At 35.7% G+C, this 18,571-nt stretch overlaps 1 protein-coding gene across 1 annotated transcript; it reads right to left on the bottom strand.

The window, feature by feature from the left end:
• On the bottom strand, window positions 1-18,168 carry LOC138858290 (uncharacterized). Its single transcript, XM_070112788.1, has 3 exons — window positions 16,640-18,168; window positions 16,364-16,575; window positions 1-244 (listed from the first exon to the last, which is right to left on the bottom strand). The coding sequence occupies exon 1, from the start codon at window positions 18,166-18,168 to the stop codon at window positions 16,795-16,797; it is 1,374 nt and encodes a 457-aa protein (XP_069968889.1). The 3' UTR covers window positions 1-244; window positions 16,364-16,575; window positions 16,640-16,794.
• Between the last annotated feature and the right edge of the window lie 403 nt (window positions 18,169-18,571).

The following is an 18,571-nucleotide window of genomic DNA, read 5'->3' as shown; positions in this document are numbered from 1 at the left end:
TCAATATGTTTCATAATGACATACATATATACCCACGCATGTGTCAACACTAATTTGGGTTATAAAACGATAGAATATCATCATAGTAAATATAACAGTTATTTGACAGTTCAAAAAGAAATTTGATAGTCCAAAAAGAAAAGTGCTCCGATAATTTATAGGATTACTCGTCATTTTCTCCTGAAAGTTTTATTGAAATCGGTAGAGCCGTATAATACCTGTTGCGTCAAGCACCTTTTCGAAACTAAAATAAAATATATGTTAAAAATAAACTTAAAAAAAAAGTAATTAAAAAAAATTAATTGAAAAATGTTGAAATGAATTATAAATATTTTATGCTATAAAAATATTAACCTTATTACAGAACACATTATCTTTAAAATAATATTTTACAATTAATTAACGAAACTGTTGAAATATATTTATTTAACCCTTTTAAGCCGTTGGGTTAGGGTTTAGCCTAAATTATAATATATTTAAAATAAAGAATGCTATTGTAATAAAACTACACTCGCGAACGCACGTCTTCGACTTAACCGGATATTTTCATTTCTTTTAGGCACAGGCAATTGGCATTTTTCATTTAAGTTGCGCATCCCAACATTTTATTTCATCTCAAAGGCTTGAAATTTTGCAATACCTATAGAAGAACACCCTTTAAATTTCATATTGGACAGCGTCCTCAGCTTAATGTCACTTTGGTCAAAATATGATAATGTTACAAAATAAGAGAGGAAATAAATCAAAGAATACTTGCAGACAAAATTAACGAAACAGAATTAATCCGTTTTAGAAAACAACAACACTAAAATGTGAGGAAACTTTTGCTTAAGAGAGTAAGGGAATGTATTCCTATCTATACCTAAATGTATCAAAACATCCTTATCTCTAACAAAAAAACAGAATGTATCAAAATAACATTAAACAAAATACATCATAGCCACCTTATCTTAGAACAATGCAAATGTATTTAAACAAACAATATCTTATATGTAAAGAAACTATCAACTAGTAATATGTAAACACACTACTATGTATAAATAGCAGTAAGATCTATGTAACAGGTCAGCCTTAAGAATATCAATAAAGTTCACGCATTTCGGCGTGGCAAAAAAATATATTTATAACCTAAACAGCGTATATTAAGTTTGTCACGAAGTTTGTAATACCCAGAAGGAAACGTCGGAGACCTTATACAATATATATGTACATATGTACATATATAAATGATCAGCATGATGAGCTGAGTTGAGTTAGCCATTTCCGTCTGTCTGTCCGTCTGTATACATGCAAACTAGTCCCTCAGTTTTTAAGCTATCGATCTGAACTTTTGTACCTGCCCTGTGCTTGTCTGGTAAACTTTTTCATTTGACGTAATACGAAATTTGGCATGACTTATTTTCTAAGGTAAAATTATAGTTCCCGAGGAAATTGTTTTGATCGGATGACTATAGCATATAGCTGCCATACAAATTGAACGATCGAAATCAAGTGCTTGTATGGAAAATTCTTTCATTTGACGAGGTATCTTCGCGAAATTTGGCATAGAAAATAACTTAAAGAAATAGTGCAAACTCCAAAGAAATTGTATAGATCGGATGACTATAACATATAGCTGCCATATTAACTGAACGATCGGAGTAAAGTCTTTGTATGGAAAATCTTTCGAAAAAATGATTTAGATCGGATCGCTATGTCATACTGCTATCATATTATATAAACTGCAAGGGTATTATAGCTTCGGTGCTACCGATGTTAACGTTTTTTCTTGTTTTAAACTCATATCGTGAAAATGATATTAACTCTCTTAAAGCCCGCGATAGAACCTATACAATAGCTTAAAAGTCGCGTGCAGTAGAGTAAACGTGATAGAAGTGTATGCTTCTTTACCGATTATTTAAGAGTGAGAGTGAGAGAAAGAGAAAGAAAGAGAAAATGAGAGAGTTATATTGTACATATTGCAGGGATAATCGAAATAATAAGATGTGGTCTACAAATTTAATATCTAATTTATATCTGCCACTTAGACATTATCTTCAACGGAGCAGGTACAGGTAGAAGTATGAAATATACATATGTTCTAGGGAGAGCGGCACCATCGTGAGTGTACATAACTCTGTATGAAACACATGATATCTTCACGGTTTTTTGGGTAGGAGATATGTAGATCGCTATGATAACAATTACTTTTCCATTTCATATTTTACATTTACTCGAGCTAATATCGCCAATTTCTGTCAAACTCACTGTATGCGCAGTAGAATTTATTGCACACATATGAAATGTTTACCAACAGTTTCCAAATCATTCAACGAAAGTCTTCGGAATTCATCCTGTATATATGTCACTGTTATTGCAGCTCTCCGACCATGATAAAAACGCAAATCGTCATTTGTTGTAAGTATCCATAATCGCTGGCTAATGGTTTTAATCCCTTTTAATCATTCACTTAATTGACAATTATGTCGTGAATAGAAAAATTATTCATTAATATTAACAAAATATTTATTAACATTATTTAATTAACTTCACTAAAACTTTCTCAATATAAACTAATCAATTAAGTCTATTTTACGAATTAACAAAGTGTTTAGATTTTTGTTTACAATTTACATTACAAAAGAATCCCGTTCGATAACGTATTTGCTTTAATAACCTACTTTACCCTAATGCTTCAGTTCATACGTCATATGTGAAGCCTTTTCCTCAAGTATACTAGTATTTTTTATATACTAATTTTTAAGTTAATTTTTAAAATTATTTTTAACTTTTTAGTTCGATATTCTTTAAAAGCATGTGTCTTTAGTTTTTCTAAACTATATTATTAAGTGATAGTTGTTCGTTAGCCATCACAACACTTATCTTACTTTCAATAAATATTGAAAACAAAGTATTTTGTAATAAAATTTTTATTTTTATGTTCTGATTCTCTCAAACAATTTTTTTAAGCTATTGAATCAGAGAACTTAAAACAACGAGAAGGTGCAAATTGAAATTTGTATGATGCTCGATTGGTTGGCTGAAAAATTGAGATTTCAATATAGGTCTAACCAAAGTTGTATAAAGTGTTTTAGTAATATACGGATCTCTAAATTTTTTAGACCAACGTTTAACAAAACTGAGGACAGATTTTTCTTTCAAGACCATGGTATCAATATGAAGACTGAAATTAAGCTTAGGGTCAATATTAACTCCCAAATCAACATAGTTAAAAACTTGCTCTAGAATATGGTGTTTTATTACATAAGAAGAGGGGTGCACAGATCTACGGGAAAAGCACATCGTCTTACATTTATTGAGATTCAATGGCAAATCATTTCTATCACACCATGCAACCAAATTGTTTAAGTCTGTTTGCAACAGACACCTTTCTTCAGTTGAAGTATATGATTTAAAAAGCTTTACGTCGTCAGCGTATAATAAAATTTTTGAGAATTCTATTACTGAAGAGATATCGTTAATAAACAACAAGAACAGAATCGGGCCAAGATGACTACCTTGCGGAACACCTGAAGAAACATTAATTGTATCTGAAGGTGTATCCTCAAATATCACTCGTTGTGTTCTATTATAAAGATATGAAGGAATCTTGGCTGAAAGCCCAGCAGATCAAGTTTATGTATGAGAATCGAGATATTTACTTTATCGAAAGCTTTGCTAAAGTCTGTGTATATAACATCCGTATGCTTATGTTCCCTAAAGCCCAATGATACATGGTTTACAAATTCAAGTAAGTTTGTTATAGTCGAATTCCCTTTACGAAATCCATGCTGAGATGAGGAAATTAACGGAGAAATCGAAAAGGTTATATGGTCAGTGATGATAGCTTCAAAAATTTAGGTATAACTGATAGTTTTGTGATACCTCTATAGTTTTCAATGTTGGATCTAAATCCACTTTTATGCAAAGGGATTATAAATGACTGTTTCCATATTGCAGGAAATATACCGTGTTTAAGAGAGGAATTAAATATCCTTGTCAAAGGCAGGTAAATATATTTGGCACTATTTTTTAGGAAGCATGAGGGTATCATCTCTGGGCCATAACTAAAAGATGGTTTTAACTTATTTAAATTAAATAGGACGTCTTCTTCAGAAATAATTGGAGCGTTAATTAAAGTATTCGAACACAGCACTTGCTGATAAGAAAAAGCTTTGGAAGAATTATTACAGTAGTTTGACTTGAAAAATTTTGTAAACATATTGGATATAATATCATTGTCACTTGAAATGATAGATTTGTATTTCATTGCGGACGGAAATTTGGAAATCCTGCGTTTGGAGTTGACGAAATCATAAAACGATTTTGGATTACTTACAATATTTTTTTTTACTTTATTTAAGTAATTATTATAACATTTTTTGTTCAGGTCAAATTATTGTCGCCGCAATAGAGAATATTTAGAATAGTCGACAAGTGAACCGGTTTTATTAAAATGTTTAAAGGCTCGAGTTTTTCTGTTTTTCAATTTATATAACTCTTTCGAAAACCACGGACTTATACTTTTGCTTTTATTAACAATTACTATTGGAACATACTTTTCAAATAATTTTATAATAATATTAGTAAAATGAGAGACACTCAATTCAATGTCACCATTATAATTAGGCCATGTTATTGTAGAAAGTTCTGTATTTACTTTTTAAAATTAGCTTTTGCAAAGTTAAACCGAGTACAGAAGCACGAAGTTTGATGATTATTATCCCGTACAATGCCTGAAATTTCGACAGATATTTCCAAAGCAGGATGATATGAGTCCTCTGGTAGAACAAGAGGATTACTCTGAATAACGGAACACTTTGCAGAGGTATCAACGTATACTAAATCTAAGCATTTACCAAATTTATTCCGGAATCAAATTAATTTGGTTCAGACCCAACTCGGACATTTTTTCGAAAAACTCATTAAAACATGTCCGATTTCAAATCGGCACGATATAGTCAATCGAATCTGCATTATTTGCCATCGAGGTAGCACTATTAATTAATAAAGCATGCTGCATGTATACAGATAAGTCCGAATGGGGTGGTATATAAGATAGGGTTAAATAAATAAAGCAACTATTAACGTATACTCTAATACATTTAAATTCAAATGAGTCGGTCCCTGGAACAAGAATATTTTCAGATAAGATAGAGGAATGCACGGCAAATAGAACACCTCAACCGATTCTGTTCAGTCGATCACATCTAAAAATTTGAAATTCGCTGTTTAAAATTTCATGATCAAAAATGTGAGGTTTTAACCAAGTTTCTGTAAATCCAATTATATGGAAATTAAAATTGGAACTGTTCAAATACAAGTCGGCTAATTTTGTATTAAGACCTCTAACATTTTGATAATAAATGCTTAGCGAATTTCTACCAATCAGTTTTTTATATCTGTGGTTGCTTTTGGTAATTTAACAATGTTTTCCTCAGTTTGACTTCTAGGTTTAGGTTTAAATTCGCGTACAAAAGCCCCAGGTGGCCAGAACGAACTATTTAAGATCTTTTTGAATGTTTCAAGAGATACGTCTATTTTAAACGATGATATACTTCTATCATAATTGAAGTTAAATTTACGGATATTGATATCATCGATTTTTAAACGTGACGAAATGTAAGATTTAATGTCCTCCACCAAGGTATCTTTGGCAAGTCTAGAAATAAATATAGACTTTTTAGGTGGAATAACTATCAAATTGTTAACTGATGCTACTATGTTATTAGGGGGATTATTTACTATTTTAATAATTTTCTAATTTCAATTGTTACAGAATTTATTTAATTTATGTATGTACATATGTACATCAATATATTATATTATATAATATAATAATATGTTATTAATTATCAATAAATACATGTGAGCGCAGTGCTCTATATATAAGTATGTATGTACAAATATGCGTATGACCGCGCAAAGTAAGTAAAGTACAAAAACCACAATTGTCTCAAATTGCCAAAATAACAAATCCAAGTTGACAAATCCTAAATTTGTAGTAAATCACACACCAACAATATTTTCATTCATGAACGCTGGCGCCCAAGCAATAAGCTAAGTCGTTTCATTCATAGAACCTATACAATAGCTTATAAGTCCCGTGCAGTACAGTAAACGTGATAGAAGTGTATGCTTCTATACCGATTATTTGAGAGTGAGAGTGAGGGAAAGAGAAAGAAAGAGAGAATGAGAGAGTTATATTGTACATATTGCAGGGATAATCGAAATAATAAGATGTGGTCTACAAATTTAATATCTAATTTATATCTTCCACTTAGACATTATCTTCAACGGAGCAGGTACAGGTAGAAGTATGAAATATACATATGTTCTAGGGAGAGCGGCACCATCATGAGTGTACATAACTCTGTATGAAACACATGATATCTTCACGGTTTTTTGGGTAGGAGATATGTAGATCGCTATGATAACAATTACTTTTCCATTTCATATTTTACATTTACTCGAGCTAATATCGCCAATTTCTGTCAAACTCACTGTATGTGCAGTAGAATTTATTGCACACATATGAAATGTTTACCAACAGTTTCCAAATCATTCAACGAAAGTCTTCGGAATTCATTCTGTATATATGTCACTGTTATTGCAGCTCTCCGACCATGATAAAAACGTAAATCGTCATTTGTTGTAAGTATCCATAATCGCTCGCTAATGGTTTTAATCCCTTTTAATCATTCACTTAATTGACAATTATGTCGTGAATAGAAAAAGTATTCATTAATATTAATAAAATATTTATTAACATTATATAATTAACTTCACTAAAACTTTCTCAATATAAACTAATCAATTAAGTCTATATTACGAATTAACAAAGTGTTTAGATTTTTGTTTACAATTTACATTACAAAAGAATCCCGTTCGATAACGTATTTGCTTTAATAACCCACTTTACCCTAATGCTTCAGTTCATACGTCATATGTGAAGCCTTTTCCTCAAGTATACTAGTATTTTTTATATACTAATTTTTAAGTTAATTTTTAAAATTATTTTTAACTTTTTAGTTCGATATTCTTTAAAAGCATGTGTCTTTAGTTTTTCTAAACTATATTTATTGTATATTAAGTGATAGTTGTTCGTTAGCCATCACAACACTTATCTTACTTTCAATAAATATTGAAAACAAAGTATTTTGTAATAAAATTTTTATTTTTATGTTCTGATTACCTCAAACAATTTTTTTAAGCTATTGAATCAGAGAACTTAAAACCACGAGAAGGTACAAATTGAATTTTGTATGATGCTCGATTGGTTGGCTGAAAAATTGAGATCAAGGAGTTCACCATCTTCTGTAATATTTGCTGTTAATTAACAGATATGGGAATTTAAAACAACGCTCTCTGACAAATTATGTATCTCCCAACATAAAGATAAAAATAAAATAAAATGAAAGAGAAAACAAAAAAATTCAAAAGCCACTTCAAATATTCATAATTTTTTTTTGCCATATAAACGACTTCTATGATGAAAAAGTGATAAAATATAATTTTTTTGCACAAATGCTACATTAATAAAATGTGAAAGATTAGGCAAAAAATTATATTTTACTATTTTCATAATTTTCTAATTTCAATTGTTACAGAATTAATAATTTATATATGTACATATGTACATCAATATGTTATATTATTTAATATAATATGTTATCAATTACCAATAAATACATGTGAGCGCACTGCTCTATATGTAAGTATGTATGTACAAATATGCGTATGACCGCGCAAAATAAGTAAAGCACAAAAACAACAATTGTCTCAAATAGCATCACACAAACAACATTTTAATTCATGAACGCTAGCGCCCAAGCAATAAGCTAAGTCGTTTCATTCATAAAACCAAACGCCTTACACATCTCCCCGAGCATGCGCTTGCCAACAAGCGTCTTTTCGCGATGATGCCAAAAGCTAGAAATCATAAATTGAACATCTTTTTTATGTTCCTTCTAGAAGGGAAAAGTGATAACCCTGCAAACACAGAAAAAAATGACAAAAGTGGCAACAAAGCTTTTTTCGATTTAAAATATTTCACAATTCTAAAATATTTTTCCGTGGCTCGCAAAAATCTGCGTCAATATGTATGCATGTTCATATTTAAACATTTATGTACATATTTACAATGATTTGTTGGCAAAGCTGTTAGAACGACAAGGGAAGCGATGACAATCGGCGAGCGTTCGTTTATCATCTCGGTTTTTCTACCAACAACACGAATATGGTGACACTTGGTCGTCGCGTCAGTCCTTCGACAGATTGTCAACGGAGATTTCACATGAGATCTGGTTTAATTTCGTTAGTTGTTCAATGTGGACAACAGAATTGATCGTTTGGTGGGTGGTTAGAGCAGAGAAAAGAATACTAAACAAGAAAAATCGTTAACTTCGGTTGCACCGAAACTATAATACCCTTCACAGATACAAAGGTTATTTACAATAACTTTACAAGGTTTTCGGAGATTACGTTGTTGCCTCAAGCAAAAACTCATGCCTAATTTCGAGAAGATACTTCATCAAATGACAGAGTTTTCCATACAAGCACTTGATTCCGATCATTCAGTTTGTATGGCAGCTATAGGCTATAGTCATCCGAACAAAACAATTTCTTCGGGAATTACATTGTTACATTAGAAAATAACTCATGCCAAATTTCGTGAAGATATTACGTCAAATATAAAAATTTTCTTTACAAGCACTTGCTTCCGATTGGCAGTTTGTATGGCAGCTATATGCTACTTTCCGACAAATGAGCAGCTTCTTAGTGAGAAAAGAATTTAGCTACTTATAATTAGATATTCTGTAAGTACTGAGATTTTATAAATAAAATGCAGTCCTGGTGTTAGAATTCTTGTTGGTAAATTTTCTCCTGGCTGTATTTGTTTAAATTCGATCGACAGGAAACATAAACGGTTTTGCTTTCGTAAGGTTTTGAAAAATTATTGCATTCAGTTTTAATTTAATTTGAATTTTGAATTTTTTCAGAATACCTAGAATTCCTTTGTGTGTAGGTACATTGTCCGAAAGGTTGCAATAATATTCAGGGTGGATTGTTTCACCTTTCTGCAGATAATCAATCAACAAAATTCTTTTTGCATCCCAAAAAACTGATGCCATAAACTTCTTTGCTGGTCGTTGTGACTTCGCCCGCTTTGGAACTAAACAACCAGCTTCAGTCCACTGTAAACGTTCTTCGTTCAATTTAGGAACATGGTGCGGCACTAACTTTCCAAACAGTTTTTGCATATGTACTTCTCCGTGTAAAATATGAAGTACTCATTAGTCTTAGATGCCTATGGCATTAGCAATTTCATGCTTAGTCAAGCTTGGATATTCACTAACTAATTATGAACTTGCTCAATGATTTCTGGTGTGGTTGTGATTTTTGGTCGTCCTTCGTAGTACGACCACGTTTAGTGGTCTCCTTATACTCTCGTGAGGACTCCTTATACACTTCTAACACTTCTTCATAAATTTCCTTTGATTTCAAACCATTCAAAACAAAGAATCTTAGCACTGCGCGATATGCAATTTTTTCCGTATTAAAAAAAAAAATACTCTGACACGTCAACTTTAAATGGCTAGGAAACAAAGAATTAATTGAACGAATGACTTGTACCTGCGCATGTATGTTGGAGCTAGCAGAGCTATTTCTTGGTGAGGCCAACCAACTTTTCGCTAACTTGTATGTAAACGGACCCAAGGTTTATTACAATATCTATCATTCACAACATACAATGAAAATATCATTCAATACCCTTCTATTCACTGGAGGTGTTGCAGTCTGCAATTGTTTCCTCCCGAAAATGGCAAAAAACTGAAATTATATTGCGGTTATTATGATGCACAAAGATATCAATAGTCACATTTGCGACCAACAAACTTAATATGCGAAAAAATAAATCTTTGAGCAGCCTGCAAACACGATAACCTTTCGAACTTACATACATATGTATTTACCACTCGCAATATGTTAGGTGTTAAAATTTCGTTTGCTAAGTTTTTCGTTTCATTATAATTATTTATAGAAAAAATTGCTGATTCCAACAGAAATATGAATAATCTCATACATCAGCAGATTTGTAATTGGGCTTTACTTGCTTTGTTGGTGATGCGCTTGCGTTTATGAGTCGAAATGTTTTCATAATTTTATTTACTATGCATATTATACATACAAAATAAAGTAACATCACTTTCTACGATTTTACAGAAGAAAAAAAAAGTATATATAATGTAAACTATTCACATTAAACCAATATTTGAATTTTGGTTATAATTTGCATAAAGGTAATAGGCGCAAGGTGTTTCGTCGCGAATTTACGCTTGCAAGCCATTGTACATATCAGACAGCTCACTGCATAGGACTGCTCCCGACTGTCTCAAATACATATGTATATATACCTAGTGGTTTTAGTTCAGCCTACTTATAAGTCCGCCGATGCACCTTATATATATATATCTCAAATTGTTTTAGGTGAAACAAACAACCATTACGTGAACAAAACTAAATTGTTAGCGAAGATGACAATCTGACGAAGTTATCTCCTGTGTTCTACACCAGTGAGGAGGGCTTCAACGAAAATTGCCTAACTTTTAAATTCAGGCACATACCATATACGAAAAAGAAATACGAATATATGTATCCTTCAAACGAATAGTAATAATTTTACACGCTTTTTTTATTATAAGCTTAATTTAGGGTTATATAAATATTACCTAAACTTCCTAGCGAACAAACATTTTTTATTCTTTAATTTCTTGAATTCTGTGCTTAAATTCAATACCATTTGCTTTTTTTTTATATGTGGTTTCGTTTCCTTTGCTTTCCAAAATCTGCGAGGCATTATTCGTCGTTTAGAAGTCGTTATAATAACAGTTATTGAATTATATTTTATTATTATTATCCACACTGATCTCATTTTATCCATATTTATTATTTCATTTCATATCTGCAAAAATAATATGTCACTGTATATTCATATGTGTCAGTTAACCTGTTATATTAACAGGCGTCTTAAAATATTTTAGTTTAGTTTTTAAGCTATTCTAAGCACTGAAAACTACAGTTCTTATAATACTGATTTTTATTTACATAAGAAGAAAATTATAAAATTCAAAAACAGTAATCAAAATACCAGAAGTCAATATTGAATATTAAATTGTCAACATATTAATCTACTCAATCATTTAGTTAGCTACTTCCAATGCAGGTTTATTAAAAAAATGTGTTGGAGCTGACGTCGTTTTTCAATTAAGACTAGTACCCATGTTGTACAAATTCTTTATTTATGACCCACGATAGTTAAAATTTTCAAAGAACAGTCTCTTCCTAACATAAATATTCCATACAAGTATATTATTGCAAAAGAAGAAAAACACGAAATCTATTTCCTTACCTAATTTTCAATATATGCAAAACTTTGTATACCTTTCATAGTAATTTACACAACCTTGAGTTTATATTGTAGTAGTCGGCACATTTACTTTTGGTGTCGTTTACACAGAGAACTTAAATGAACGAGAAGGTGCAGGTTCGACAGCGAACAATTTGTAGGAATTTATCAAGGAGTTCACCACACATGCACGAGAAACAAATAACATTTCTCGCTTTTGTAACACCGGTGAATCTGTAATCATACGCTCTCTTAACATAACCAACCGACGAATATTGAAGAGAATATAATATGTAAGCAAAACTGGAAATATTGATATGCCATTTGAACGATATTCCATTTCATTGAACTATTATTTTTTTAAATTATTTTATGCTAATTCATTTTCAATTTATTGTGAGTTATTAGTAATAATTTAAATATATTTTGATATATTTATTAAAATAATTCATGTACCTGACACCATTATGGAGTCATAAAAGTACAGAATTAAATACAGACTTCTATGATGAAAAAGTGATAAAATATAATTTTTTTGCACAAATGCTACATTAATAAAATGTGAAAGATTATGCAAAAAATTATATTTTACTATTTTCATAATTTTCTAATTTCAATTGTTACAGAATTAATAATTTATGTATGTACATATGTACATCAATATGTTATATTATATAATATAATATGTTATCAATTACCAATAAATACATGTGAGCGCACTGCTCTATATGTAAGTATGTATGTACAAATATGCGTATGACCGCGCAAAATAAGTAAAGTACAAAAACAACAATTGTCTCAAATAGCATCACACAAACAACATTTTCCTTCATGAACGCTTGCGCCCAAGCAATAAGCTAAGTCGTTTCATTCATAAAAGCAGACGCCTTACACCAAAGAACGTATATCATAGAGAAAGTTCAATCAGAAAACTTAAAACAACGAGAAGGTGCAAATTGAATTTTGTATGATGCTCGATTGGTTGGCTGAAAAATTGAGATCAAGGAGTTCACCATTTTCTGTAATATTTGCTGTTAGTTAACAGAATTTATAACAACGTTCTCTGACAAATTACGTATCTCCCAACATAAAGAGAAAAATGAAATGAAATGAATGAGAAAACAAAAAATACAAATGCCAATTCACATATGCATGATTATCTTTTGCCATATAAACGACTTTTATGATGAAAAATTAATAAAATATGACTTTTTTGCACAAATGCTACATTGATAAAATGTGAAAGATTATGCAAAAAATTATATTTTACTATTTTCATAATTTTTTAAGTTCAATTGTTACAGAATTAATCTTAATATATAAAAATCCAGTGTCACTGTGTATGTTCCGAAATAACTCAAAAACGAGTCAACTGATATTCATGAAAATTGGCATGTATATGTAATTTGGTCCAACTTGAATGATAGGATAGTTATTATTTCAATTAATCGTCTCAACAATTAATAATTAACAATAAACTGATCATCAATGTTGATTGTTGTCATTAGTCGTAGGTTCCATAAGTCTGGAACAGATGGCGCCTCAAGCGAGTTTCTTTACAGAGAACTGTAAAATTTTGTCCTGTGCACCTGATAGATGACACCACACATTAATGTGGTATACTTTCTTATAGACTACACACTATACATGTGTTATTTTGCCTATATAAATTGACGTCGCTTCTTTTGAATCATTTTTCATTTTGTCTTCGTTGCTTACATTACTTTGACAGTTACATAGGTAGGTAGGTAGGTAAAGTGGCTGTCATTCGACACACTTAGGCCTTTAGGAGGCCCATTGTGATACCACTGGGACTGTGATCCCCTCACTCTACTGGTTCCTCTCTGAACCACTCCGTACTTCTGATGAACTTCATCAGTGTGACAAGTTTTATCTGTGCAACCTCCGAGACGTCGTCAAGAAACCCACGACCCATGGTTGCGATTCTTTTCCTATATAGTGCTGCGCAATCGCATAGAAGATGTCTAATGGTCTCCTCCTCTTCTACTTCCTGACAGCTTCTGCAATAGTCGTTATATGGCGCGCCAAGTCTACTTGCATGTCTGCCTATTAGACAGTGGCCTGTTAGTACTCCTACGAGAGTTCTTATATCATTCCTCTTGAATTTTAATAGTCGGCATGTGCGGCTCATATTCCATTCTTGCCACGTTTGCCTGCTGGTTGAGCAGGTCAGGGATTGATTCCACTGACACTCGGCTATATTAATGACATGTTTGTCGATTAGGTATCTACACGTAGCCAGAGGCATATTTATGTCCACCTTACCAGGATCTAGTTGTAGGGTGGTGCCTGCTCTGGCTAGTTCATCTGCTACGCAGTTACCAGGGATGTCACTGTGTCCTGGAACCCATTGCAGATTTATAGTGAAATAGGATGACAGATCCGCCAGAAGATCATGGCAATCCTTCACTGTCTTCGACGAAATCCTATGAGACATCAGAGATTTCAAAGCCGCTTGGCTGTCTGTATATATAAATACACTTCTTGTTGTTATTACGCTTTTTGTTAGTACAAGAAGGCTTTCTTTAATTGCAGTGACCTCTGCTTGGAAGACACTACAGTGGTCTGGTAACCGGAAGGCGATTTTGGTATCTAATTTAGCCGAGAAGACACCGCCGCCTACTCGGTTATCCAGTTTGGAACCATCCGTATAGAAGCTAATCCCTTCTTCCTTGTCCACTACATCCCGTTCCCACTCCTTTCTGGAGGGAAAGGTAATATTGAGGACCGGATTTAGGTTCAGCTCCACCGGATTGCGAAAATCCGTAGTTATGGGAAGAACCGGGAACTTCCTAAGTATCCTAGAATGTCCCTTGTTACAGGCGACTAATAGGGAGGCTTCCCGCAGTCTTAGAACTGACTTCGCTGCCATTTGCTTACAATATAAGTCTGTTGGCAGCAAGTGTAAAATTATGTTGAGTGCCTGGCTTGGCGTAGTTCTGAGAGCTCCACTGATGCAAATACTAGCTGCTCTTTGTATACTTTCCATGCTTCTAATCGCATATTTCTTTTCTGTAATTGGCCACCATACTACTATCCCGTAGGTCATGATCGGCCTTACAATTGCTGTGTACAGCCAGTGAGCCACCCGAGGTGTCAGTCCCCACCTGGGCCCCACCATTCTTTTACATGTGTAAAGCGCTGTAGCAGCTTTCTTTACCCTCGCTTCCAGGTTTTGCTTCCAAGAAAGCTTCCTGTCCAAAATTAGTCCCAAGTAGCTTGCTTTATCCCCTATCGTTAGCCTGGTGCCATTTAAAAATGGCGGCGTGATTTCGGGAGTTCTGTGTTTCTTAGTAAACAATACTAGTTCTGTCTTGCTAGCATTTAAATTCAGTCCGCATGATACGGCCCATCGATTAATCTCGTTTAGTATTGTCTGCATGAGACTAGCGAGGGTGTTCGGTAACTTGCCCCTAACCGAGACTGCCACATCATCAGCGTAGGCCACAACATGTATCCCCTTCTTTTCTAGGTCCACAAGCATTTTATTCATTGTCAGGACCCAGAGAAGTGGGGATAACACGCCTCCTTGGGGTGTACCCCTTCGGACAGATCTGTACATCGTTGAAGCTCCCAGCGTTGAAATAATTGACCTGCCCAAGAGCATCTGTTCAATTAATTTCCGGAGAGGCTCAGATATGCCCAGATCTTTAAGCGCGCTCAATATGGCCTTTGGCTGGAAGGCACCTTCTATGTCTAGGAAGGCTACGAGGGTGTATTCTTTTATTTCCAGAGATTTTTCAATCTCTGCTACCACTGAGTTTAATGCCGTTTCTGTGGATCTACCCTTCGAGTACGCATGCTGCGAAACTGCCATTTTTCTTGGGTTTAGTATGTCCTTTATATGTATTTCTATTAGTCTTTCCAGCGTTTTTAAGAGAAATGATGAAAGACTAATTGGTCTAAAATCCTTTGGATTAATATGTGAGCTTTTGCCCGCCTTTGGGATATATATCACCTTAACTTCCCTCCATTTCGAGGGAATATAGCTCAATTTCAGCGCCCCTCTAAACATGGTTGTTATCCAGTTTATTGTGTAGCTCAAGGATTGCTGTAACTGGGCCGGGAATAGACCGTCTGATCCCGGCGTTTTATAAGGCTTGAAGCTGCCTATTGCCCAATAAACATTGTCATCTGACACTATGTCTAGCGGAGGGGTCTCTGAGCTTACTTCACTCCCCATTATATGCTCCCCTGTGAGGTTCTCTGAACTGTCTGGGAAGTGAGTGTCCATTAGTAGGCCCAGAGTCTCTTTACTGGATTCCGTCCAGCTGTGATCTGGCTTCTGAAGGTATCCGATGCTGTGTTTCGACTGTGTCATTATCTTTCTCAGTCGGGACACTTCTGCTGTATCTTCGATATCGTTGCAAAAGGATTTCCACGAATTCCTTTTTGCTTTTCTTACCTCCTTTTTGTATGCCCGAAGGTGGTTGTGATAGTTATCCCACTCTATATCTTCTTGGGATAGTTTGGCAGAATTGAATTGCCTTCTGCAATTCTTCTGCATGTTTTTAAGTATTGGGGTCCACCAAGGAGGTCTAATTCTTCCCCTACTGTGTGTTAATGGACAAGCTACCTCTAGTGCTTGACGACAAGACTCTGTGAATCGTTTAACAAGGATGTCTAGGTCCTCTTTCTTTTCCGGTTGGAATGGTGGAATCATAGGAATACGCTTTTTTAGCTCCTGCATGTGCATCTGCCAGTTCGTTTTCCTATGATTCCTGAATTTCTCTTCCCTAACTACATTTTCTTCAATTATACACTCAATGTAGCGGTGGTCTGAGAAGGAGTGTTCTTCCAATACCCTCCAATGTGTTATTTTATCCACCAGTTCTTCCGATACCAGTGTTATATCTAATACTTCCTGTCGGTTTCTGGTTATAAATGTTGGCGTACTACCTTTGTTACATAACAGAAGCTTACTTCCTATTAGATAATTAAAGAGCAACTCACCCCTTTCATTAATGTCCGTGCTTCCCCATAGATTATGGTGCGCATTGGAGTCGCATCCAAGTATGATCGAACACTTGGATGCTTCGGCGTCTCGTACCAGCTCCTTGAACAGCTGCGATGGTACTGCTACCTCGTCGTACGGCATGTAGCATGATGCGAGCCGGTATTTCCTCTTGCTCGTCTCCCAGCTTACTACCGTAGTGTCGTTACTACTGTAATTGTGTAATAAAAAGACATTAAGCTTTTTGTTAGCCAATATACATGTCCTTGGCTTACCTACACAACCATTCGCGTATAGATTGTAACCTGGTGTCCTCAGACCGCAGATACGCCCTCCGTTAACCCATGGCTCCTGAATGAGGACAAAGTCAGGCCGTTCTTCTGCCATGCGGTTAACTAGGGCTAGAGACGCTAGTTTGCTGTGGTGTAAATTAATTTGGAGAAGACGCATTAGTTATGGTCTTCTCTGCATCATCATGAGAGTCGCTTAAAAGCTCACTCTCAGTGTAGAGTTTAGAGAGTCTGTCCGCAAGTTCAGACCCCGAAGTACACTCACCTTGATCCGTGATCTCTGCGTCGCTCGAGGACTCCACTGGATCTTCCTCGACTTCGCACTCCGATTCCGATGCCAAGTTTTCTCCTGCATCGGCGTCTGATTTGTAGGTCATGACCCTTACTTTTGTGAATCCGTAGTTGATCTCTCCGCCACTTTTCGCTAGCGGTTCTACGGATTCTTTTGTTAGAAGCAGCAGAATCTGCATTGTGGCTCGCTTCGTCTCCACTCCAGATTCTGCTGCGGGGTCGTCAAAGGCCTTGACGAATCTCCATCCCTCCGTTGGCAGATTTGGGTTGCAGGCTCTTATGAGCTGCATTATTTGGTCCGGCTGCGATGGTGTAGCCGGGATCCATACCCTTGCTCTCGGTCGGGATGGGATATCTTTCCTGTCTACTGCCACCAATTTGGCTCCGGGGTAGACCTCTCCCACTTTAGATATTGCTGCTTTATATAGCTGGACCGATCTCTCGTCGTCACACGCTATCATCTTTATTTGCCCTTGATACCATCCGGCATCCGCACATGACGGGGGTGGACCTGGATTGCTAAGTAGCACTTCCAAAGCCACATTCGTCAGTGCGGCTTGCACCCATTTCCATTGGGCTCTGGGGATTTTTCCTTCGGGATCACCCTCATCCAGCACACCAATGACAATGCGGTTTCGGGCCACATCAGCAAAAGATCTTACGGGCGTCACGCCCTTAGTTTTCGGTCTCTTTGCTGACGGCTTAGCCTCTTCAGCGGACCTTTGTCTTTTTGTTGCCACTACCGGCGCTTCTAGTTTGAAGTTAGGTAGGACAGCTCTCGCGCAATCAATGGATTCTTGGAGCTCCTTTGTGAGCTCCTCATTGCTTGGCGGTTGCAGCTCCACCTTCTTCAACAGGTATGCAGCGCGTCGCCTCTCTGCATACTTTGCTTTTGCCGGGTCATCAATCCTGAAGGAAGGCCACTCTCTGGCTGACCCACTACTGGCAGCTTCGCTTTTAGCATCTCCCACCTTCTCCTGCTTGGCTGCCAAGCTTTGGCTACAGGGGTTGGTATGGGCTGCCTCCAGCGTTGCTGTTTTTGTGGCGCCAGCCTTGGCTACTGCCCCCTTAGTATTCGCCTTTGCTCCAGGACCAAGCTTCGCTCCTGTCCTCGCTTTGGCTGTTGTCGAGCTCGTGCCAAACGCTGCTCTTCTCTGGGAGCAACCCGCTCCCCCCGGTCTTTTTGAAGGAGGTCCGGACTCCTTTTTGTTTTTATTTATCATGTTAATGTTTTGGCTCATATTTTGGACCCACGAGTGTAGGGGAAAGTATGTCCGCTTGCGCATAGCCCCCGCTACGCAAGTAAGGCTATCTTATTACGGAGGGCGCCAGGTATCCGTAAGCTCCGTGCGAGACTGGGCTATTTAAGGGCCCCCAGCCAGGTTGATCTTCGGCACGGGTCGCATGACACCTTGATCCAGCCCCTTACCTCCTACCATGGTAAGACCTCCTATCTGGATGCTGCACTATCGAAGAGTACCGAACACCCAGATAGGAAGCCTGGCCTTAGCTAGACACCTCACTACTAACGACGTGAACCTGTGGTATCTATTTCCAGTCGGCACCCTCGTGGAGGGTTCAGCGGAGGATTTTGCCAACCTGACAGTTACATAAATACAGCCAAAT

The sequence above is a fragment of the Bactrocera oleae genome, chromosome Y (genome assembly GCF_042242935.1).
Source record: "Bactrocera oleae isolate idBacOlea1 chromosome Y, idBacOlea1, whole genome shotgun sequence".
Lineage (NCBI taxonomy): Eukaryota > Metazoa > Arthropoda > Insecta > Diptera > Tephritidae > Bactrocera > Bactrocera oleae.
This window is presented reverse-complemented; position numbering and strand designations above follow the sequence as displayed.

What these genes read in the sequence shown, in the direction of transcription:
- LOC138858290 (XM_070112788.1), bottom strand. Translation starts at nt 18,168, where the DNA reads ATGATAAATAAAAACAAAAAGGAGTCCGGACCTCCTTCAAAAAGACCG.